At 41.0% G+C, this 23117-nt stretch overlaps 1 protein-coding gene across 2 annotated transcripts; it reads left to right on the top strand.

Moving 5' to 3' along the window:
* Window positions 1-4175: 4175 nt before the first annotated feature.
* MAPKAPK5 (mitogen-activated protein kinase-activated protein kinase 5) lies at window positions 4176-22773 on the top strand. Of its 2 annotated transcripts, none has more exons than XM_009702627.1 (13): window positions 4176-4245; window positions 5529-5604; window positions 6831-6928; window positions 8419-8527; window positions 11198-11287; window positions 11914-12009; window positions 13263-13343; window positions 17123-17310; window positions 19623-19743; window positions 20425-20555; window positions 21197-21312; window positions 21678-21782; window positions 22565-22756. In XM_009702627.1, the coding sequence occupies exons 3-13, from the start codon at window positions 6843-6845 to the stop codon at window positions 22657-22659; spliced, it is 1218 nt and encodes a 405-aa protein (XP_009700929.1). In that variant the 5' UTR covers window positions 4176-4245; window positions 5529-5604; window positions 6831-6842; the 3' UTR covers window positions 22660-22756. The 2 variants fall into 2 exon arrangements, with proteins under 2 accessions (XP_009700929.1, XP_009700930.1); XM_009702628.1 differs by having other exon boundaries at window positions 4178-4245; window positions 21197-21318; window positions 22565-22773.
* The last annotated feature ends 344 nt before the right edge of the window (window positions 22774-23117 follow it).

The following is a 23117-nucleotide window of genomic DNA, read 5'->3' as shown; positions in this document are numbered from 1 at the left end:
TTTCCTGAAGAAGCTGGGGAAACCCTTTTGAGATAAAGTGACAACAAAACAATGTTTTAAACACTTTGTGCAGGCTCTTTACCTTGTGCAAAGCATTCACTGTCATAGATTCTGGATGCCTTCATAAATGCATATTTTAATAACATGAATGAATTCCTTAAGTATATAGGTAAAAAGACCCTGTATATTGGTATTTGTCACCTTTCCTTAGCCTTGCTATCTGCCACGGTGGGATTTGTCTTTACAAAGCTCATTGGGGATAAAAATCAATGCAAGAGAAGTAGCAACACTATCTTGTGTTGTTGAAATCTGGATTGCTGTAAAATTTGTGGCTCTTGCCTTTTGAACTAAAAAAGCCCAAAGTGGAAGGAAGTCTAAGCCGTGTTCAGGCAATCCAGATCTTATTTAAACTATGAGATCAAGTATCGAAATTGCATACTGTTTCTTCCTGCTTATCAGTCTTGGCACAGTGCAGGTGAAGTAGCTGTCCAGAAGGCTTTCAAAAGGAAGCTTTTTCAAGTATTTCTATGCTATTTCACGTGAAGGTAAAGATCTACGTCAGAGCTCTTGGGGGTTGAAAACAAAACAAAAAAGCCGAAGCAGCTGTATAAGTATAGGGAGAGTTCTGTATCCACCTCCTGCCCCTCTCAGTTTGGAGGGGCTCTGACTGAGAACAGATTCTGGGCAAATCTTTTGGGTTATAGGCATTATCTGAATCTAAAACATAATTTAGACTTTTACATATTATGCTGATTTCTCTTCTTCTCAAATATTTGGTTATTGCTGAAATTTGATTGGTTTTCACCTGCGTCTGCAGGTTTAAGGTCTGCAGTTCAAGGTAGTGATCGCTGTTTAAGGCAAACTAGTTGAAGTTGAAAGGCTGCATGTTGGAGCAGTGGAGGTGGAGTTACACTGGTTGTGGGCATTTCACTTGTTGAATATGTGGAGTTTATCCAAGCAGCAGTCTGTATACTTTTAATTGACTGTAGTGAGTATGCATTATTCCTAAAGTACTTTATTTCACACCTTTTCCCATTGCTATTCAGTGGAAACTGAGAAGTGGCTGAGCTCTCCCCTTGCCCCCAGCACTCCTGATGCATGCTTAACCCTGTCTGAAAGCAGCTTGCTGGAGATCAAGCTAGGAGAAATCTGAGAGTCCTGCCTTTCCACGCTGTTAGCGTCCCAGACTGCTGACACTGCATGGGAGGATGCTCGAACTGTTGTTTTAGGTACCCTAGGCTTGCTGAAAGGGAATTGTGCAATCGAAGAGAACTCAACTCTTAAAGTTTGTGTGAAAGTTTTTTTTTTTTTTTTAATTGAATGCATTTCAAATTAGTTTATTCTCTTTGCCCACTGGAAATTAAATGTAAGGACTCATCAGAAGTTTAAAGTTCCTTTAACAGTAGGAGCAAAAAGGTTTGCTGTAAGAAATTGCACCACTGCAGATTTGTTTGGAAAGCGCTCTCTCCAGCACTGTTCTGTCTCCTCTGTTCCCAGCCGCAGCAGATTAGTTCCAGCTGACCTGTCAGCCAGTCTACAAGTTCATTGCTGTGCAGCAGTGCTACTGTATGGCATTTTATTCTCCAGATGTGGAGCTAAGTACAGGATACCGTACCTTCTGCTGCCTGCATCCACAGTACATTAATCTAAATGAAGAGGCAAGGCACTTAGGCTTACCAGTTGAAATAGATTTTGATATTTTCAGAGGGTGGTTTTGTATCTGTACATTTTAAATATTTCACACTCTTTGAATGTTACGAACTCATGTTGATTTGTAGCTACATAGTCTAGGTGCTAGGTTTGGAGCTCCTGTTTCTGAACTAGGAGGTGTAAGCAATTCTGTACATTGATGTCCATCAAAGTTCTCAAATACTGTACTTCATATTATTAGGAAATGGTGAATAGTGTTTCTTGATCACTGGATTACTAATTTTTGCTTCTAAGTTGTAATGCTGCTTTGGAGTGAAGACTGTAATCCAAATAAAAATGCAGAAGACAAAAATATTGGCTTTTTTATTTAGAGCAATGGCAGATATGCAGACTATGAAAGAGGAAATTAATTTTTATTGAAAATTGACTCATTTATAGTTGTTGAACTTGTTCTCAACTCCTGAAGGACTATCAGATCTTATTTTCACTAGATTTGATTCAAATCAGACTTTCCAATTGCTAATCAGCTACTTGATTCCATTTATTCAGCTGGAATGAAGCAAGTAGTCTGCCGCTGCAGAAGAGGCACAAGGCAGCAGAAACTGTAGTCAAGACTGGGCTTGTGTGTGGAGATAGTATCTCTTTTTAGACCAACCTGTGCAATTGAAAGGGTTAGGTAAGTTTTGGGGCAGGCAGGCCCTTCTTCAGTTTTGGAAGAGGAGCGGCAGACTTCAAAGCTCTATAAAAAAACCTGAAGAATTGTTATCACTTAATCACGATGTTGCTCCAGAGTACTTTGTCATTTGCTTCTCCAGTTCAGTGGTTTGGCTCTCTTCAAAACTTAAACACTGAATGTGATCTTGAAAGCATGTGCTGAGCAGGTACTCCCCAGTTCAGAGAAACTCTTTCTCTGCTTATTAATGCTCTTCTAAAATTGTGTTTTCATTCCACCTATGATGCCTTCATTTCCCTGTATCTGAATATCAGGAAAGTTAAATTAGCTTTTCCCTAATACGCTTCTCACAAGTGAAATTTATGTTAGTTGAATTGATGAGAAAGTTTCTCTGTGCTTCTACTTGAAAACAACGAACCATGTGTGATCGACTATGCTTTTAATTCCCCTTTCTTTTAAAACCCTTCATAAAACCTCCAGTTAAAGTTAACTTTCCTTTACATCTTTCACGCTAGTCATGTATGATTTATGTAATACCCCCTTCAGACTGTGTTAAAAGGTGACTTTTCCTTTCATATCTGTTTTTTGCACTCTCTAATCCCTTCAAATCTTGCCTTAAATATCAGTTTTCCTCTCTTGCTTTGTTTTCAATCCCTGTGGCTTGAGGTCTGGCTCCAGCCTGGCAATAGCGCTAATCCATGACTGTTGTAGCAGAGCCCATCGATCCCAGGTTAGGGACTGCCACTTTCAATACCTTAGTTGAGAGCACGAGTGTTCTCAGTTTTCTCGTAGTTTGTAGCATGAGTGATTCCCAAAATGCTGCATGTTTTGAATTGAAGATAACAGAAGGGGAAAATCTGATCAGAATAAAGTTGCTTTGCAAGCGGTGGACTCTTCCATTTGTTTTCAGTGTATTTGGGAAGTATTTTACCTGCTTGTTTAAACTTCTCCAGTGCTAGCTTTTGTTACCACCTCCTTTTCTTGCAATTTGTGAGAAAGCGCGGCTTTTTAAAAGGTGATCGTGAACATAAGTAGCAATGTTCAGAAAAGAACAAAGACAGAATTTTATGGTGTGTATTACTCCGTGGCTTGAGTTTGCACACATTTCCACCGTTCAGCCCTGCTCTGTTGTTAGATCACCATCTGTGTACCAGCACATGGCAGCGGCATTAATCAAAATGCTGTGCTGAAGCTACGTTTATATCCTGCATTGTGACATGTTTAAGCATGATAGCACCCAAGCTGTGTCGTAACAAAACCAAACCGTGGTTATATGGATTTGGACAAAAGAATTATAAACAGGAGCCTGGTTCATTATCAGACAAGCTAAAACTAGTCATGCAGGGTTTAATTTACAGTATAATGGTTCCAAAGGTTTGAAAACCCTAAGAAAAGAGCAAGATCATTTTCTATTGTACCGTATGACCAAAAAATACATAATAATGCTGAAACTGGGCCTTTGTGTTCAATTGTGATTGATCACTTATAGGCAGGAAGCTGGATTTAAGAGTCAGGGGAAAAGTGCCCTTGATACGCTTTCTGTATTAAAGGTGCAAGATCCCGTTTACTGTTCTCAGTAAATCCTGTTTCAGTATGCCAGGGTGAGCAGTCTCAGCTGGGCAGAAATAATTTTAAACTGAGATGTATTATTCTGTGAGCATTTGTATTTATGTTTAATTTTCCTAGGTGAAGCAAAACTCCAAAGCAGGCTCTTTTTCTGCTCAGGTATCTTGCAAATCAGGTCTGCTGAACTGGTTATTTTTGGAAGGGATGTAGTAATTTTATTTTTTTTTTTTTTCTATTCCCCCTCCCCCCTTCTTTCCCCTCGCCCTGCTTCTTCTTGAATAGGAAACCTCCATTTTAGAGGAGTATAACATTAACTGGACTCAGAAGCTGGGAGCTGGGATCAGTGGTCCTGTTAGGTAAGACTATACGCCTGCAGATCTGTATGTAATCTCAGCCTGTTTCATTAGCTGTGGAGAAGTGAGTATGTATTTTAAGTGTGCTAACAGCAAAGCGATGTGATATGTGGAAGGCTCTCTTTATAAACAAATAAATGTCTCTACTCCATGTGGGTCGTAGCTGATGTGCAAGCAAGGTATTGTCTTTTATGGGGTATGTTTGAAGTAAAAACTCTCCTCACCCCTCTACCTTGTCCCATCTCACTGCCATATTCCCAAAGCAAAGTGCAAACAGGAGTCGGTTGTCAGTGGCAGCAGAAAATTCTGCTCAAACACCTTTGTCCTTTTGATCCAAGTGTCAGTGTGGTGCAAAGGTCACTGCTCCCATCTATGGTATCATCACTTGGGGCATCAGCGCTGTGTGCCCATCAGCTATTTTTACCAGCTATTTTTTCAGACCATCGTGTGAGGCCAAAGCAGATAGTGCCATGAGCTCTGCATCTCTAACCAGACTTGCCTGTCAAGAATTTCTAACCCTGGCAGGAACTGGATGTTTCCTGTAAAGCAAAACATGCGTTCCCTTTTCAACAAGCACTCTGCCTTTTGGGAGTGGGAATTTGTGCGCAAGCACTGGAAAATGAATGTCTGTGCCTCTCTGTTTCTGGGTGCTTGACAGGGTGATTGTCTTTTGCCACCATTTATCTTCCTGTCCAGGCAATTGGTTTCTCCTCATCCATTTTGCGTTGCTTTGTTGCCTCTGATCTTTATTAAAATATCCCTTCGTGCTTTATTCTTTTAGCTGCCTGTTATGTGGACGCTTCCCTCTGATGCAGTTCAATTGTTAAATGGGGGAAAGAAGAAAAAATGTGTGTGGCACGGTTGGTGGCCTTGCCAAAACCCAGGATTTCCATTCAAAAACACTTTATTTATTGCAGACTACACCCTCTGTTGGAGATGTTCAGGCTACCACTGTGTAGTTTGGGTTTTTTCATCAAAAGTGTCTTTCAGGCTGAATGTATAGAGTGCGTTCTTCTTGTCTGAGTTACCCATCGCTCTGAAGTAGTTTTTCTGCATTGCTGAAAATATAAGTTTGTGTTGGGTGTTTCTACCTAACATTTGATTGTTGTGGAAGGCTGAAAACTGAGGGTTTCAAGCTGGGATGTGGTGACAGGTGCCTTGTATATTCCAGATTGCAGGCATTTTTTATTCCCATGTGGAGTGCAAACTCATAACTACAGATCAATTGCTTGAAGTGTCTCTTTAACATTCTTGCTGACTGAATAATTTTATTGCTGTAATACCAGAGTCTGCGTGAAAAAATCCTCTCAAGAACGCTTTGCACTGAAAATTCTTCTTGATCGTCCAAAAGCTAGAAATGAGGTATAGTTCCTGTTTATACTGTCTGCCTTCTGACACACTGCAAAGTCTTGTCCTTTTGGTGAATTGTTGTAATGATTTAAAAATAAAAAAAACAACAACAAAACACCACAACAAACCACACGTTCTGCGGATCTTGCTATGCAAGATTCCTTGGGTTTGATCCTCTAGCCTTGCTACGCTCAGTTCCTGTAGGATGAGGTGGTGGGTGAAACAGAGGGTCTTTCTAACTCTGAATTTGCTGTAGGTATTAGCTGTATATGTACAAGTGTAATTTATAGAACTGCATTTTAAAGCTGGTGTTCTCCCTACGTCCCATGTAATGTAACATGAATAGTTTACAATGAATTTTGTTTCCATACATCTCGCTCTTGGATGTCACTACTCTCAGAATTGCCAAGAATGCTTCAAGGTGCACTCTAAATGCTATGGGTTTATCTGTGTATGAGAAACTAAATAGGCTCACTGATACTGTTTGTGACTTACTGTGGCTAGCAAGAGCGTGCCAAGATACCAAACTGTCAGTCTATTGAAAATGATGGGCAGTTGTTCAAGTTGTCATGAAACTGAAAGAAGTGTTAAGTTGTCCTCAAGGTTTAGGCAACTTCCATTTCTTGTTACTGAGCAAATTCTCATTTAAAATTCCCAGGGAAAAATAATTTGTTTACAAAGAGCATCAAGCCTTGGCTTGATTTAGCAGTCCAGGTAACTTTAAACTGGGGAAAATTCCTTAGGTGCCTGTTTCAGAAAGTCGGAACAGGAGATGAGGTTTCATGTGTTGGGAGTGCTAGATCATCAGACCATAAAAGAAGACAAATTATGGAATTTCAGATTTTATTAATGAATTTTCAGTTTCAGTCTTATCACTATTGCTACTTTAAAGCTAGTTCTAGCTTTAAATTTGTTTTAAAAAAACAAAGAAATCAAAGATTGAGCTTTTTCTGGAGCTCTGCTGGGTTGGATTCTATGGTCTGTTACAAATAAGTTGGCAATGGATGATCTTTTTGTCTTACTCGGTCTTAAGTACTGTAATGGCTGTTTGTCACTCATATAAATGCTTGTAGTCATTTCTTATTTTTTTGAATAATTTAAATTGGGTGTGAGCGATGCTGAGCACAGCTGGCAGCATGCAGGCTCGTGTGTGCCGTAGTCTTGGGGGCAGAGGGAGGAGCAGAACTGGTCAAGTGCATGTCACTGGGTGCAGTAACGTTTCTTCCCTTCTCTTCAAGGTACGTCTGCACATGATGTGTGCAACACATCCAAATATTGTTCAAATTATTGAAGTTTATGCTAACAGTGTGCAGTTCCCACATGAATCCAGCCCAAGGTAAGATTACATAGGGTGATTCATTCTCACAGTTTGCTTTCCATGTTTAGGCCAAGGTATAGTGGAGTTTGCTTTTTTTAATCACAGTGTGACAAGAATGAATATTTATAAGGGGTTCCAGATATGGTGTTTATACTTCAGACTAAGCAACAATTGCTTTTTCCCCTGTCAATGCCCAAACATTTGCGTATTTAAATGAATTTGCGTCCTTTGCTACTGGTTTTGAATACATCTTCATTTCTTAGGTTTTCCATTGATTCAGTCTGTGATACCCGCATTGTCTGAGAGTATATTAGCTTCTAGCTTCTGTCCTGCTTTGCTGTTGCTTTAGTGACTTGAATTGAATTGTAACCTTTGAGCATCTTTCTGCTTTCAAAGCACTGTTAAAGCAGGATTGGAGCTGCAACTTTTGTTGATACCTAGAATCCTAAATGAGATCTTTTTACATGATGGTTATGCTTGTGAGCCACTGGGAAACTCGGAATGCCAGTCTTCATTGAAAGAAAAAAAAAAAAAGGAGGAAAGAATTGTTTCTAAAAATACTAGGTTCTACCCTGTAAACTCTCAAAACATTGTCCATTAAAATGAACATAGCAAAACATGAAGCAGACTTAGTAATTTTCATGCATTAATATTGCTTGGGATAAATACATTGTCTTCTAATTGGATATTAGTTCAGGAAAAACAAAACCAGAGCTGGGAGAATTAAAGAGCTGAGACTTGTCTCAGTCTCTGATGTATCTGATTTTGCTGTGTAACGAAAAGAACTAGAAGTTAGTTTCTTGAAGATCTAGCAGTCCTGATCTCCACACTTCCTATTCGTTGTCCTTCATAATTATGGCAATAAAACTGTAAATTAAAATCATGAAGTACAGTAGAGTATCTAGACTCAAAAGCATTAAAGATAATTCCTAAGCATTCTGCTTCTAAGTTGTCGTGAACATTTTTAGCACCTAGGCAGACAGCTAGGCAGATCAGCATGTCTGCAAGGATGGGTGCAGACAGGTGTATGCTCTGAGACAGTTCCAGCCTAGAAACTGTTTAACCTGTTTAATGCAAGACTCTACCTGCTGTATTATTCTTTGAGGGCAGAGTTATACATTGATGTGTCTAAATGGCTTCCAGGTTCAAACTGGCTGCCTGGTGGGAAGTGTGGGTGGAACTTGCATATTTCTGTCTGACTGCGTCCAGGTAGATGTGTACACGGTGTTTGTTCCAGCTGGATGCGGGAGCCCAACATGAAGAGCAAACTGTAGATTCCTGGCCATCAATCAGTGAGTTGGATTGTGCTGGGAGCCAGAAAATCCTGCAGCTTATATGCTTAAAGGCAAAATCACAGAACCGAACTAGCTCTAACAACTGCAGGAGAAGCAAGTATATGTCTCTCTTTTGGCCTGCGTCAGTAGATGTGAAGTATGCATTATTAGCTTAGCAATTCTGTTATTTTTTTGATTATTTTTCATGTAACAAAATGAAATGCTTTTGAACAGGGCTCGGCTCCTAATTGTAATGGAGATGATGGAAGGGGGAGAGCTATTTCACAGAATCAGCCAGCACCGGCACTTTACTGAGAAGCAAGCAAGCCAAGTAACAAAGCAGGCAAGTTAACACCCATATATAAGCAAATCCATGAATGATAATGGCTAAAGTATTGAACAATTTCCTGGGGTGGGGGGGGGGGAAAAAAGGAAGCTAAAATAATCCTCAGTTCTGATCCGATGATCATTGCCTGCTTTGTTATAACCTGACAATGCCAAAGTTTTAATAGAAGCAAAGAATTTGAAGATGTGGGCTAGTTCTTCTGAGTTGGGACCCTGGTGTCTCTACTGTCCTTAGCAATGCTTTTCCTAACCTGATCTACAGAACACTTCACCAAAGAGAGCTCTTTTCTTGCACAATCTTCCTGCTGTATCCCTCGCTGTTGTTTTAAAAGTGTTACCTCCAACAGTCCACAGGCTCTCACCAGATGCCGCATGGCTCCTGAGCTCCAGTTTGAGAATCGCTCTTGGCCATGACACAGACTTGGTGTTTCTCTGGCCTCTTGGGCAGGGTAGCAGACAGTAATGTACGTGTGTCCTGGGCCAGTGGTTTTCAAACTGGGTTCTATATTTGGTTTTATGGAAGTCCTGCCTATGATGGAAGATAACAAGAGGAATGTGCCACTATAGTGCATGTTTTCTGTGCTGTTTGTTCTGATCTAATTTTTCCCTCTCCACTTCTCTACGCAACTCACTCTTGAATATTGTGTTTTATAGCCTCCACGGTATTTGTTACTAGAGGTTTTGGTGTCCATCAGGCTCTTTGTTGCTTAGCAGTGCATCTGGTGTGACTAGCTTATATCCTGCTAGAGTAGGCAGGATGATGAAGCAGAAGGGCCTCCATGAGGTTCAGTGCAGGGGTCCCCAGTGTCAGTTCCTCTCAGTTCTGGGGTGAACTTATTCCCTTTCACTTCCAAGCTGTTGGATGACTTGTGGTGCCCAGTCAGGAAGCTTGGCTTGATGGGAGGGTTGCAGGAAAGATGGTATGGCTGTATGTTGTGATAGCCTTTCTAGGGAGCCACAGCAGAGGACCAGCAGGTTGCTGTAAGGAACCATGAGGCAGAAGGATTTTGCTGTCAAAATGGCTGAGCTCTTCTGCGTGGGAATTGACACCACGGCATGAAGCCAAGGGCCAGAGTTGCCATCGTTTGCTTCTTGCAGAGGTAGTATTGGCATTCCAAACAAAAGGCATACGAACTGTAGGTGAGAGGCTATGCTGGAGATACTAATCAGTGAATGTCCTCCTCCCACACCAGTGATCACTGCAGTGAATAAAGGAGAGAAAACGTGAGACAAGATACTACAGCATTTGTTGTAGATTGACATGACTGTTTATGAATATGTCCATATCCCGATCACTTGCTTCCCCCTAAGCTGGGGAGATAATGTTTAGTACTGAGGCAAAACAGAGGGCCAAATCATTTCATTTTACTTTTCTGCTTTGTGCTTTGAGTTGTTTCTAATGAAATGCTAATTGTGCTGTTACCTTTTTGGTTTCATCCAACAAAGAAATTAGGTGGAAGTACAGGCTTATTCTTGACAGTTTGTTTTCATGTCCTTTGGGCCATTTGATTTTGACAATGCAGTCTCCAGGATTAACATGTTGGGAAAATCGTCTAAAACTGTACCAAAAGACAAGACTTTGAATTGAATTCTGACTATGTGTACACTTGTGTTAGTAACTCTTTGCTTTAATGTTTATACAATGAGGTTTGAAAGCAATGTTAAAAGTCTTATTCTTTCATCTACTGGTTCTTCGTCATTGTCTTGAACTACAGGTCTTAGTTCCTACTACCCACTAATAGTTAGAAACTTGTCACAAAGCTATCTGATTTTCTCTGGGACTATGTTTGTGTTTATTTCTGAGCTAAGTTAACACTGAAGTTCTCTTGTCACAGTAATTTGCAGTCTTCTAAGGACTCAGCGCTTCACCCAGGGCACTGTGTTTAGGTAGAATCCTACAGAAGCCAATAGGAATACTTTCAAATAAGGGTTGTGTGGCTTTGCCTTACTTTTATTTCAGTAATGCTGTTTAAGTATTGATGCTTTGGTTTTCTTTAGATGAATTGCACTTTCAAATGTACAGTCTTTGAAGCTTTCGTGACTGGGTTACAGGTTTCTAAACCACTGTGGTGTAAGCAGCTGTCTTTGAAAGAATCAAGTAATGCATTTCTGTGTAATATCCCATGAAATGAGTAAACTGCAGGCAGTACCGTCAAGAATTAAAGACTAAAACTGCCTGAATGTTGACTCTTAAGTCAGTAACAAATGCAATAAAAAGTCACTGAAATACTGAAGCAAGAACTTGCTGTTGACTGTTAAACAGAATATAATTGCTGGAGAGCACGCAAACAAGTGCAGTGACCTTGTAGGAGTAGCAGAGCATATAAAAGGACTCTGTCATGATCTGTTTCACTTCTGGGGGGCTAATAATGCCCCAAGTTAGTCAAACTAAGATGATTGGGAAGCCCACTACAACTTAGCTTTACTTTTCTGTTTGCTTTGAGTGAAATGCAAATGGAATAGCTTGGTGGGTTTCATTTACCAATTGTCGCTTTACTGCACTATTGCGCAGTATGGCCAGGCTTGTCTTAACTCAGAATTGTACCCAAGTGGAATGAAAATGTTTGGGGTCTAAGCTGTGTTGGCCATGTCCTTTTTAAAGCTAAAGTAACTGTCCAGGCTAAAGGAGGTTCTGTAATTGTAGTTGATTTATTGTGCCCTTTTTCAGATAGCTTTGGCTTTGCAGCATTGCCACTCACTAAACATTGCACATAGAGACCTCAAGCCTGAGAATCTCCTCTTCAAGGATAACTCTCTGGTAAGATGAAAACTTGATATTCTTTGTTTACTGCTGAATTCTGTAAAATGGCTCAACGGTGATTTTCAGAGTAGTTGTAAAATGACATTAATGCAATGTTTTGGTGACAAAAATTCATGACCTTTTTTGGCTTCGTGCTTTTCCGTACTCTGATCTGCTTAGCACCCAGCCTATCCGTGCTGCTGTTGTTAAATATGAGTCAGGTTCTCCACCTCGACGTAAAATCCTGCTTTGCTGAGGAGAAGATCCACTCTGCCATATTTCCTCCCTAGGTGTCATCAGGATGTTCTAACATGCATTATAGGTGCTTTGATGTATCCAAGCACTTGCCTGTTTCTTTCTTCTGGTCATAACCACACTGCATGTGCAGTGACCCCCCTACAGCGCGCTTAGTGCTTTCCAGATCTGAGAGGGGGACTGCTTTTGACCAAGAGCACCCAGGAAAACAAAAATGATTGTTTCAAAGATTGGTTTATGACCTTTTAGCGGCTTTGTGGAAAGGTAAAGATATGAATACAAAACAGAATTGTGTGTGGCAAAGGTAAGAGGAGTACAAGGTGAGAAATATGTATTAGAAAACCTGATACAATGAGATTTTGTAATGAAGCCTCTTCTCCTTGTTTTAGGATGCACCTGTTAAATTGTGTGACTTTGGATTTGCCAAAGTAGACCAAGGTGACTTGATGACACCACAGTTCACTCCGTATTACGTAGCACCTCAGGTAACAAACGATTACAGTTCTAGGCTAAAGGAGAATCATGATCTTTATTGCCTGTGCTTCCATAACCACATCATTTAATAGCTTTTGCTGTCCTATTTAAGGGCTTCTGGGTGCAGAAGTCTTGAGTAATTCTATAGTCACCACCTTTCAAGGTGGAGTGCCACAGTGATCTATTGATTACAGCAGGAGATGATGAGGCAAATTTCCCAGACTGTGTTCTTAGCACTGACTTATTGCTGATGGCTCCTGACTCTCCCGGGCCTGCCTCCCACTGGTGAGACTACTCCAGGATTTTGACAATTGGCCTTTAACTGTGTTAAAGCAGTTGGTTTGGAAAAATCCCTGCTTCGCAATCCTTCTTCCAGCTCAGGCTCATTCAAGATTACATCAAAAAGGACTGCTGAAACAAAAAGGTTCTGTAAAGGCAATTGCTGAAAAAGAGGGCAGTGCCAGATGGTTACCCGTTCACCTTGGCTTGGCCCTCTTGTCGGTATGCATTAAGACATAATCTATAATTACAGACAGGCTGTTTTTTGTAGTCCTGCTTTCCCCACTCTCTTTTGTGCTTTGTGTTGGAGTCCTGAAGAAAATTAAAAGAAAACTGCAGATAGATATTTAATTGCAATACTGGGCATGTTGGCGGCCTTTAATGACTAGGAAGAGCAATTGCAGAGATCAGACCATGTGGCCACAGTTGAGTGCCCTGAAAATGCGTCCTCAACTGGAGCCTGCTGGTGAAGGGCCATGGGCACTACAGACAGGGTTTATAAAACAAGTGAACTACCAAACCGGTAGAAAGCTTTTCTGGAGCATATTTAAACTGAGATTTTTTGTAGAAACTCAGAAACATAGATTTGATCAGCAAGGGACAAATTTGATGTGATTTGTTTATGGGAGAGGCAAAAAGGGACACCTCTGGAGCTAGGGTTACCCTCCAAACACACTTTAGGTTCTAGTTCCAAAGCATGCAGATGTTAGAGGTTTTGAATGAAAGAGATGTGAGCAATTGCTTTAATTCAGGCAAAACTGGAGTTTTCATGCAAAGCAGCAAAATATTTTTGCTGAAATTTTCCCCATGTATAAGGTTCCAGACTTTTTTAGGAAGAATAGTTTGAGTTTGGCAGACTCTTCAGTAGCTGCAATAAGTCCACCGAATGGAAAAGCATCAGGCACCTTTCGCATAGGCATTGCTGCTTGTGGTGCCTGTAGAAATGTATTTTGCATTCTTTTTTTCCCCCCTCTCATGGCAACAGGTACTGGAGGCACAGAGACGGCATCAGAAAGAAAAATCTGGCATTATCCCCACCTCTCCAACACCTTACACTTATAACAAGGTAAGCTATGAAACAGTCCACAAGTCAATATCTTTAAAGCACAGTGTCTTCCCCACCCCCCTGATGTATCTACTGTAAAAGTAGTCTATAGACACAGTTTATCACCTAAAGCAATAAACTTTATTGCCCTGAAATTACACACTTATGACCAGGAGCAATGAAGTTGTTCTGATCTCTGTGACAGGAATACTTCTAACTCGCCAAATATCTCACACTGAGTAAGAAGCAGGATCTACAGGAAACAGTAGGGAAATGTCATGTTGCTTGCTATTTTGTGTACATGTGTATTTTCAACTGTAAGGAAGTAATATCTTTGGGGCTGTATGTCTCAAAAGTGTGGTTCCTTTGGCTTTTCCAAAAGGAGTGACCAGGTATACAGTGGTATTTCTCCCCTTAAATTTATTAGGTTCAGACGAGGTGTCATTCAGTTGAAAGCACAAATTAGAAGATAGTGATCTGTGCAGGTCGCTGTCTTTCTCAGTTTAGAAGCGACACACTAAAAGGCAGTGCTGGCTCTACGTTCTTTCTGAGAGAGCGAATAATGAAATGCACACTTGGTCCAAGCCTAATTAATGATCCTCTAATTAAAGGGAAAATATACAAACGCTGTTAAGGGAGCACTAAATATTAACAAGATTTTGGAGAGAGTAGAATGATTCTGCTGGAGTATGACTACTTGGGAAGTTCTTTCACCTCCACAAGAGGCTGGTTCAAAGGAAACCTCTTTTCTGCTGTCAGCCGGAGTTTCTGGATGTGCAGAGCCCTATTTAGGCTGTCTTGTTCAGTCAGCTGTGGCGGTACCTTGTCTGTATCGGGGATCTTCTGCAAAATGAGCAATAGTGTATTGTGTGATCTGTAGCAGTAGCCATGGACAGTAACAACTGCTGCTAGAGTCTTGGCAAAGTTATGACAGAAAGTGTCCTGAAAGGTTGTACTCCTTTTTGGTCATTCCAAAACATTTTCCTCCATATTATAATTAATGTCCCCTGCTGGCTTAGCAGTGTTTGAACCGCTGAGTGTTCTTTCAGAGTGTCAGTTTTGATCAAAGTTGACTAGTTTCTGATTACAGTGCTAAGTATCTGCACTGATTCCAGCTTTGAGGATGATTGTTTAACCCACTATATGCTAGAGAGGGTAGTTTGATATATAGTGTTATGTTTTAGTAGCCTTCTATAGAGAGCTAAAGCAAAGATGAGCAGAGATAACTTTCACTGAATTAGTCTGCATGGATTTCCTAATCATGAATCTGCCTGTGTCAGGGTTATAATTATCTCTTCTCTGTCCTAGAGAAATAGATTGATGATTGAAGCCAGACACTTCTTATAGAAAGAGTTCTCAGGCAGGTGCCAATAGTCTTTTCAATACAGAGTTTCTTCTTCCCTCTCTCGTGTGAACCCCAGTCACAGGGAAAGTTCTTTATAAATTTTGAAAGTCTCACAAGGCAGGGACAATTCCACTTCTGTGGATTAAAGCAGGTTTACTCTCCAATGATAGCTCTCTACAAGGGAGTAGATGTAGTTCCAGAGACACCTAGAAGTGGTTAAGTGGTTGCTCACTGTTCATGTTGGTAGCACTTTGACAGCTGTTTTGTTCTTTTAATGAACCAAAGAGCCCTGGCCATGGCACCTGATGCAAAATATGGGGCATATGCTTGTACAGAATGGAAGAACCTTGAAAACACATACCGACTGGAGTTAACTTGCATACTGAGAAGGTTCAGTTGCCTGGATCTTCTGGGATTTATGGTGTGATGTAGTGATTTTCTTTTCATGTTTCATTTAAAGAATTGATCGGTCACTCTGAACTGCTTTCAGCCGTGGTGGCTGCTGAAAGAAGTGGCCTCATCCTTACCTTGCCAAGTGTGACTCACTGCAAAAGCAGCATCTGGCATACGCCTAGTTCCCCGAAATAGACTGTGATAAACTCCCAGGTACACTGTCCTTCCACAGCAATTCAGAGCCTGAGTAGAAGTGCCTGTGATCCACCTTCATGATCAGCAGCGCTATCCCACAGATTTAAATGGGAGAAAACCCCACATCTTTGATTCCCGAGTGTTTTTATTAAGTTGTGTGTGTATTGGATCAAATATGAATGTGTATGTCATGGCTGGAGGGGTTGACTCTTGAGAAATAGGATGTGAGAACCATATCCACAGAGAATTTAGACACCTGTTTCCTACTTCACATGCCTAAAGTCCCATTGATTTTATTAGAAATTATCTCTGGTCAGTGGAAAAATTATGAGAATTTAGGTACCTAAATAGAAATTTAGACTTCTAGAGCCATCTGAGATTGGCTTAAACAACTTGCTGAAAAGCATACATATGTGGAGTAACTCCCTGGAGTTTCTTTCATTGTCAGCATCCACACATTTTGTAAAAGACAAAAGCCAAGGGTTTGATATAATGATCTGTATGAGCAGATCTAAGTGTATTCCCTCCAGGAGAAAACAGTCTCACCTTTGAGGGCCACTTCCTGGCTTGGTGTTGATCGAGTCAAAAAACAGTTCTTAGAGTCAGGGATTCTGTGTTTGCTGAGTTCCTCTGTGCAGCTTCATGAATGCCAGTGCTGTCCTAGAGTAGGCAGCGGAATATACGGTCTGGGGCAGACAGGGTGGTGCTGAGATTGCTTCAGTTGGCAGCTGTGCAGAGTTCTGTCTGTGTAAACCGATCGCAGAACCTCCCCAGTTCCCCAAATCTGCCCTTGCGTGTCTTTCCAGTCACCTGGCTGGAGTTCGGGCTTCTGCTTACGCTTGGCTGTGTGTTCCTGTCCATCCTTGTGTGGGCATAAACCTTTGAGAGTCGCCTGGAGGACTGATAGGGCTGGAAAGCGAGCTGGTGAAATTAAGTAATTATCTGTACAAATGCTAGTGTTGGCACAAAAGAAATATTGGGAATGGATGGCAAGGGTCAGAGCAGGTGCTACCAGCCCTAGCCTGCACCATGCCATGACCCAGTGATAACAGAGCTGCATCCGTAAGGATGTGGTCCAACGGAAGCTTGAATTGAAGTCTAGGCTGTTACGGTCCTCTTCCCTTCTTCCTGAGTAGTGTCTGTGTTGCGTGAACGCACAGTGATCCAGATGGGGAATAGATCTGGCTTTCAGCTTCTTTACTGAGCTAGTTTTTGGCTCAGTCCACCTTCTGGACGAACTTGTTGTGTATCACATCAGCAGTAACCCTAGTTGCAAGGGCAGAGGAGGCAGCTCCCGGCTGGGGTGGGAGGGCAGGAGGGAGCACAGCGTGAGCAGCTGTGAAATATCGCTCCTGGCTCTCTGAGGCTTCTTCATCTCTGTGGCTTTCAGGACATGTGTTTTTTCATTACAGACATCTCTGATGAGGTATCTCTGCTATCTCGTTTGTTTGATGGTGTTTCTTTCTTTACTCTCACATTCTAAAAAATGACTCTCCTCTGGTTTATGTTCTGATATTAGGAGACTAGGATTCAAGTATCGTGAGGGGTGTAATAAATGCGCAGCTTGCTCATGCCTCTGACGCGCTGGCTGTTTCCATACAATTTACCATTGCACAGTACAGAGTTACAGGAGCGCTTTCTGTAAACAAGCTGCTTTTGGGTACTGGAAATAGTTTAGCTTGGCAGCATGGAGTTACCTTGTGCTTACATATTTGCCGTCTTTGTCCATGAAGGTCCTCAGATGGACCTTTAGGAGGAGGCTGGGCTGTGTTTCTGTTTTCTTAAGGAATCGCATAGATCTTTGAACATAGCTACACCACTGCTTGCTGCAAATTGCGCCCCAAAGTGATCATTTCCTTGCTTTCAGAGCTGTGACTTGTGGTCCCTGGGTGTCATTATTTACGTGATGCTGTGTGGATACCCTCCGTTTTACTCCAAACACCACAGTCGGACAATTCCAAAGGACATGCGGAAAAAGATCATGACAGGAAGTTTTGAATTTCCAGAGGAGGAGTGGAGCCAGATCTCAGAAATGGCGAAAGACATTGTGCGAAAGTGAGTCAGTTGAGGAAAATGTTATATTGCTCTTTGCTTATATGAAGAAATTGGAAAATCACTTGAAAGTGCATTATCACAAAGGGCTTACTTTTCCAAAGGCGGGGGGAATTGTCTGCAGCACATACAGCTGAAAAATTTTCTATTATATTCAGCACAAATGAAGTCTGGTAAATATTTTTCTTTCCCTCTCTTCCCCCCACCCCACCCCCCAACTGTTGTGTTCAATTTTTTGTCTTCTGTCTCTGAAGTTGCTAGAGTACATTGTACGTTTAGTCTTTAAGGGGAATGGGTACACTACCTTGCTTCAGAACAATATAGACAACTGGCTGCACATCTGCAAGTGCTCTTTAGGCATGTATCTCCTATGATAATGTTTAAACTCCTGTTAAAATCAAGGCGCATTTAGGTGGCATAATAGGATCTGGTAGATCTGTCCCTTAAAACCCTGTGCGCATAACACACAATCTAAAAGGAGTCAAGAGGGAGGCATGGAAAGGAAGATTAAGATCTATCACAAGGTGTCAGACTGTGAGATAAGGTTTTGCATTGATATTTTATTCTAAATGCTAATGGAAACTTTTTCATGCAGTGCACATCTCTCAATTGCAGATGTTTCAAAGACTGATCCCATGGTCCTGTTTGAAAGCAAGAATGTGACACTGATTAGTTCTTGACCTCACTTATTTTTTAAAATGTGAGAGGGACTTACTGCCTTTGCTTGTATCACCAGAGGAACTGGAAGGATAAAAGCAACATAAATAGAAAAAAATCAATTGGTTAAATAATTTTAAACTGTCACTGTCTCCTCTGACGTACTGTAAAATCTCCAAGGACTTAACGTTGTTTGGAAAGGGTACTGGGACCCGTTTATAGCAGTGCAGGAGAACCCATGACTTTTCACCAGATAAACTGCAGATTACGTTGCAGTGAAACTGCCGTTTATATCGAGGTCAGCTCTTTATTCTCCACAGTCAATAGGTTTCATTGTCTTTTAAAATGGCCATGAAACTGAGCTCACAGAATGCTGTTACTTAGATTCAGTTCACTTCACTTAATTCTCTCACTAATGTTATCAGGACTCCCTTTCCTGCTTGTCTTTTCCAGACAGTGAGTCTGAATCTCTGTTTATGGTGCAGGAATACATTCAGACTTTATATAATTCTGGATAAGTTTGCATTTTATTTATGTAGACTGCTATTCATGTGGAGTCTTGCTTCTGGAGGTCATATTTTGCATTCAAGCAGCTGCTTCCTTTCAAGCATGTCAAGCTGATTTCTGACCTCAAGCTTTATGAGCTGGAGTGTTTGCTAATAGGTTAGGACTTTGAAAAGTTATGGAAAAGGAATGCATGTGTCTTGGGTCTTGTATCAAAACTGAACTTACGACCTGTTTGACAGCATGGCCTTGCAAGTGAAATTTATAAGCTAGCCTGTGGTCCTGCTGACATTTTGTAAAAGTTATTTCCACTTTCTTGGTACATTAAACAATTCTGCTTTGCAGCCAGGAAGCTGATTTAGTGTGTTGTCTAAGAAAGTGTGACAAACTCATTAAGTCATTCTGTTTCTAATTTAGACTCTTGGGATAACTTGTCAGCACTCTGTGTGAAATTTTACCTTTTTTTTTTTTTTTTTAATAAACAGTTGTGATTATCATGAGAACGTGAGTTTACCTGCAAAATCGCTTTCCAGGGTTTCATTCTAGTAAAATTTAATTCCACGGAGTTTTCCGAGATCTCAGAATAAAGTTCCTTCTTATTTTGAGGTGCTGTAGCCTGCAAAAGTGTCCGTTACTTGAGGCTTTTGCAGGGGAGATAAGCTAAGGAGTTGTTGCACAGTGAAAGCAGCTAATTCAACAGATTTCCAACTTTGAAACTTTGCCTTACTTTGCCATACCCAGAAGTCCTTGATGTGAGTATAGGCTATTATGTGGGTGAGCTCTAGATGTGCTTTTCCAGAGTGTTGGTCTGGAGCATTTCCAGTGCATCTGGAAGATAATCTCCCACCTGGTAGGATGTGAATGTAGAGTTCAGCAGTACACAGGCATTACTAAAATGGTCTTCAGAGCCTTTCTTTTACACGGAGTTGCTGAATATAACTGAATGAGCTGTGATAGCATTAAAATATCACCATAGCAAGGGTCACTGAAGTTGGTAGAAAGGCAGACTGCTTTTGGGTCAGCTTAGTGTTTTAGTTGTTAGGAGGAGTTTCTTTTTTGGCCCCTCTGATGCTTAGAGATTGCTCTGATCCTAGACAGCAGCACACTGTAAATCACTGAAGACCTCTTTATGGACTGATTGATTCCTCTCCCAGGCTGCTGAAGGTCAAACCTGAGGAACGGCTGACCATTGAAGGTGTGCTGGACCATCCCTGGCTCAACTCCACCGAGGCACTCGATAACATCCTACCCTCTGCCCAGCTGATGATGGACAAGGTCTAAGCAACATTTCATTTTATCTAGACTGTTGCATAGGAGAGCTTGAATGGTTTGAGGGTTTTCTTTCATATGTTCATATGTGTTATGCAGATAAAGAGCTCCCCTTCTGCCTTAGTGAGAGCCTGAGATCTTTTTAAGAAAATGGAAACAGTTCCATTTGAAATTTGGGCTAGGAGAAGACTCCAAGATTGGCAGTAAAAAGCAGCCATGTGCTAACAGGTAGAGAGCAGAGTATGGCGATAAACATGCCTGAGGACTCTTCTGTAGGTCTTTTCTCTTTTTTCGCATGCTTTATACCTGACTACAGCTATGACCTCATTAATTAGCAGCAGATGAATAGCCTTTCCTTCTTCCTTTAACCTCTGCTCAAAGAGGTGTTCAGACAGCACTCTTAAGCTCGTGAACTTAAGAAGCAGAGATGATCCGTTGTTCTATTCAGCCCCTGTGAGGTCGGGATATGTTGTCCCACAGTCAGTGACTGTAGTTCTAATCATGTCTTGATAATGGAAACCTGATTTTTGTTACACATCTATGAAATAAATAGGATTTTGGTGTGGTTTTTTTTTTGGTTTTGGGTTTTGTTTTTGTTTTTTGTCCATGGCTAACATTGTCCATATATTGTTCTTTAGTTCACAAAGCAGCTAATTAAAATGTCAAGTACAACTCTTTTCATTCCAGGCGATGGTGGCAGGGATACAACAGGCTCATGCAGAACAGCTTGCGAACATGAGAATCCAAGACCTCAAAGTCAGTCTCAAACCCCTTCACTCCGTCAACAACCCAATCCTCCGCAAAAGGAAATTACTGGGGTAACTCTCTAAAGCTGTTTTTTGAATGATCAAAGTGTAGGCAGGCACAATGCCTGGAGAATGACTTTGAGCATGTTACAGGTTCATTCAATTGTAACCATGCTCCTGAATTTCTGATTTGGTTGACACACTCTTCATGCTGAGGTCGGTAGTTGGAGTCGAGTAATACTTGCACAATATGATGTGTCTTCCAAGATGTGCCAGTGAGGGCAGGAAGGACATTGGATAGTGTTGTTGTATTATACAGGTAGCGGAACAGATCCCTTATGAGAAAATGCATCACATGTTGAGTAAGGTAAGGCAAACTGGGAGAAAGAATTCCAAGATTTTATTTTTCTAATCCTGACATTTATTTACTGAAAAAGTCAGGTAATCTCTCCTTCTTTCTTCAAGTTACCTCTCTGAAAAATAGGATAATGCATTTTAGGATAACCCTTACTTGAATTAATTTAATATTTATTTTTCTTCATATTTAAAGTGGTCTCATAATATGGGACATTGTTATAATTAATGCTAAATCTAGCTCCCAGTCACAGCTTTCCAGAGAGCGAAAGAGAGCGTTATACTAGTGCAGTTATGCAATGAGTAACGAACCTGACTTGCATTCAAATTGTAATTGTTTCCTCCTTGTTCTTTTGCAGCACTAAGCCAAAAGATGGTGTTTATATCCATGACCCTGAGAATGGGAGCAACGATTCCAACGTGGCTCTGGAAAAGCTCAGAGATGTGATTGCTCAGTGCATTCTACCACAGGCTGGTAAAGGTTGCCACTTTTAAGAAAGTTACATTCCTAACTGTGCAAGTCACTGACTTGTTACTATGCCACAAGATCAGTCTGTGTTAGTGCTGAGGAAGGATAAACAAAACTCCTGTTGTCCTAGTCAGTCTCAAGAGGAAAGTGTTGTCTATGGACTGTAATTTTGGTACATGTGTAAAATTGTTGTCAACAGTGACATGGAGAGCTGTTAAAATAGCTTTAAAACAGGAGTGTCTGCTTTCAAACTGATCTCCTTGTTTGCGTGAAGCGAGGAGGAATAACTGCACATACCGTTTACTGAAGCTCTAAATGTTCCTTTGAGGCAGAATGGCAAACGTCCTGTTTATCTTTGTTCTCCTAAATAGGAGAGAATGAAGATGAGAAACTGAATGAAGTGATGCAGGAGGCGTGGAAGTATAATCGAGAGTGTAAGTTGCTGCGAGACACTCTTCAGAGCTTCAGCTGGAATGGTGAGGAACTCCTTCTCTTCCACAGAGAATGGTGCTAATGCCGGGTGAAAGAGGGAAAGCAGTGACCTTCTTATATGGAAATAAACTCAAATTTCTTGAATTTATGCCAAACTGATTTTTAGGTTTTGACACTGTTTCAGCCCTTCTGCCGGCAGGGGTGTCCTAGAAATGAGGTTGGAAGTTCTGCTTTAAAATTTCTATTTGAGGGTCAGGGTAGAGTTTTCAGAGGCACCAAGTCTTGTAGGAACATAACAGCACAAATGGATCATCACTTTAGAAACGGCTTTAGCTGTTTTTGAACTGGTTTCCTTCCAGCTGTTTATTACCCTCTTTCTGCTGGAGGCTGCTGCCCTCATCTATGTCAGTACAACATCTCTTCTGCTCACTTTGAATAGGAACCAGAATTACACTAGGCCAGCTGCCTTGGGAGTGTTCAGATGGCTCCTTGACAAAACAGGGTGGCAGAGGTGTCAGCCCCCAGGAGGAGATGCTGATGAATATAAGGGAAGCAGGGGCATCAGCCAGGTTCGCAAGGGCTTGGTTGTGCTTCTTCCATCCTTCTATGGGGTTTGGTGGGTTTTTTTGGTTGGTTTTAATTTAGGTTAAGTACTCAGTTTTTTCAGTGGAGCTGGAGGTCATAACTCATTTTGGTTCCCTTGCAAGTGGTGTCCTAAGTTTCTGTGTGAAGCATTGGTTTGTGTTTAGTCAGTGTATAACTCCTGCCATGACTGCTTTTCTCTTTGTGCCCAGCACCAGCTGACTACCTATTCTTTTCCTTTCAGGCAGAGGATTCACAGATAAAGTGGATCGACTAAAACTGGCAGAAATAGTAAAACAAGTTATCGAAGAACAGACAAACTCCCATGACTCTCAATAGCTGGAGCTTCTTAATCTTATTTTTTTTACCATTTAAGATTTATTCTTTAACTGTAAAAAGTATTTTTATGTAAATTAATAAATCATAATTATTTCATTAAATTTCCATACTGCTTGAAAATGCTGTATAGTTGTAGATATAAAAAAAAAATCATTGGTACTGTAATATTTTTTTAAAACTCAGTTCCTTGAGGTATATATGATCACTTATGTACTGTTAATCATGAGTCCCCCAGATGGGGCAAATTATATTGTTAAAGACCGTTCTTTTTCTTAATAACCAGTTGCAGAAGCTGCCTTCCATCTGCTATACATACAGCCAGCTGCAATGACTATGTATGTGAACAAGACAGCCACAATTTTTCAACACCCTGCTCAGTAAGTACTTGAAGCAAGTGCTGTGAAACACAATCTTCATAGCTACCCTTTGCGCCTAAATTCTGAGTCTTTATGTAGAGG

This window comes from Cariama cristata, unplaced genomic scaffold, assembly GCF_000690535.1.
Source record: "Cariama cristata isolate BGI_N322 unplaced genomic scaffold, ASM69053v1 scaffold27806, whole genome shotgun sequence".
Classification (NCBI taxonomy): domain Eukaryota; kingdom Metazoa; phylum Chordata; class Aves; order Cariamiformes; family Cariamidae; genus Cariama; species Cariama cristata.
Note: the sequence above shows the minus strand (reverse complement) of the source record. Positions and strands in the feature narration are given on the sequence as shown.

Bases quoted from the DNA above. Each gene is read 5' to 3' on its own strand.
- MAPKAPK5 (XM_009702628.1), top strand. From the start codon at position 6,843: ATGATGTGTGCAACACATCCAAATATTGTTCAAATTATTGAAGTTTAT. The intron at 8,528-11,197 runs GCAAGTTAACAC...GCCCTTTTTCAG, and splicing joins CAAGCCAAGTAACAAAGCAG to ATAGCTTTGGCTTTGCAGCA. The intron at 20,556-21,196 runs GTAACTCTCTAA...GTTCTTTTGCAG, and splicing joins CGCAAAAGGAAATTACTGGG to CACTAAGCCAAAAGATGGTG.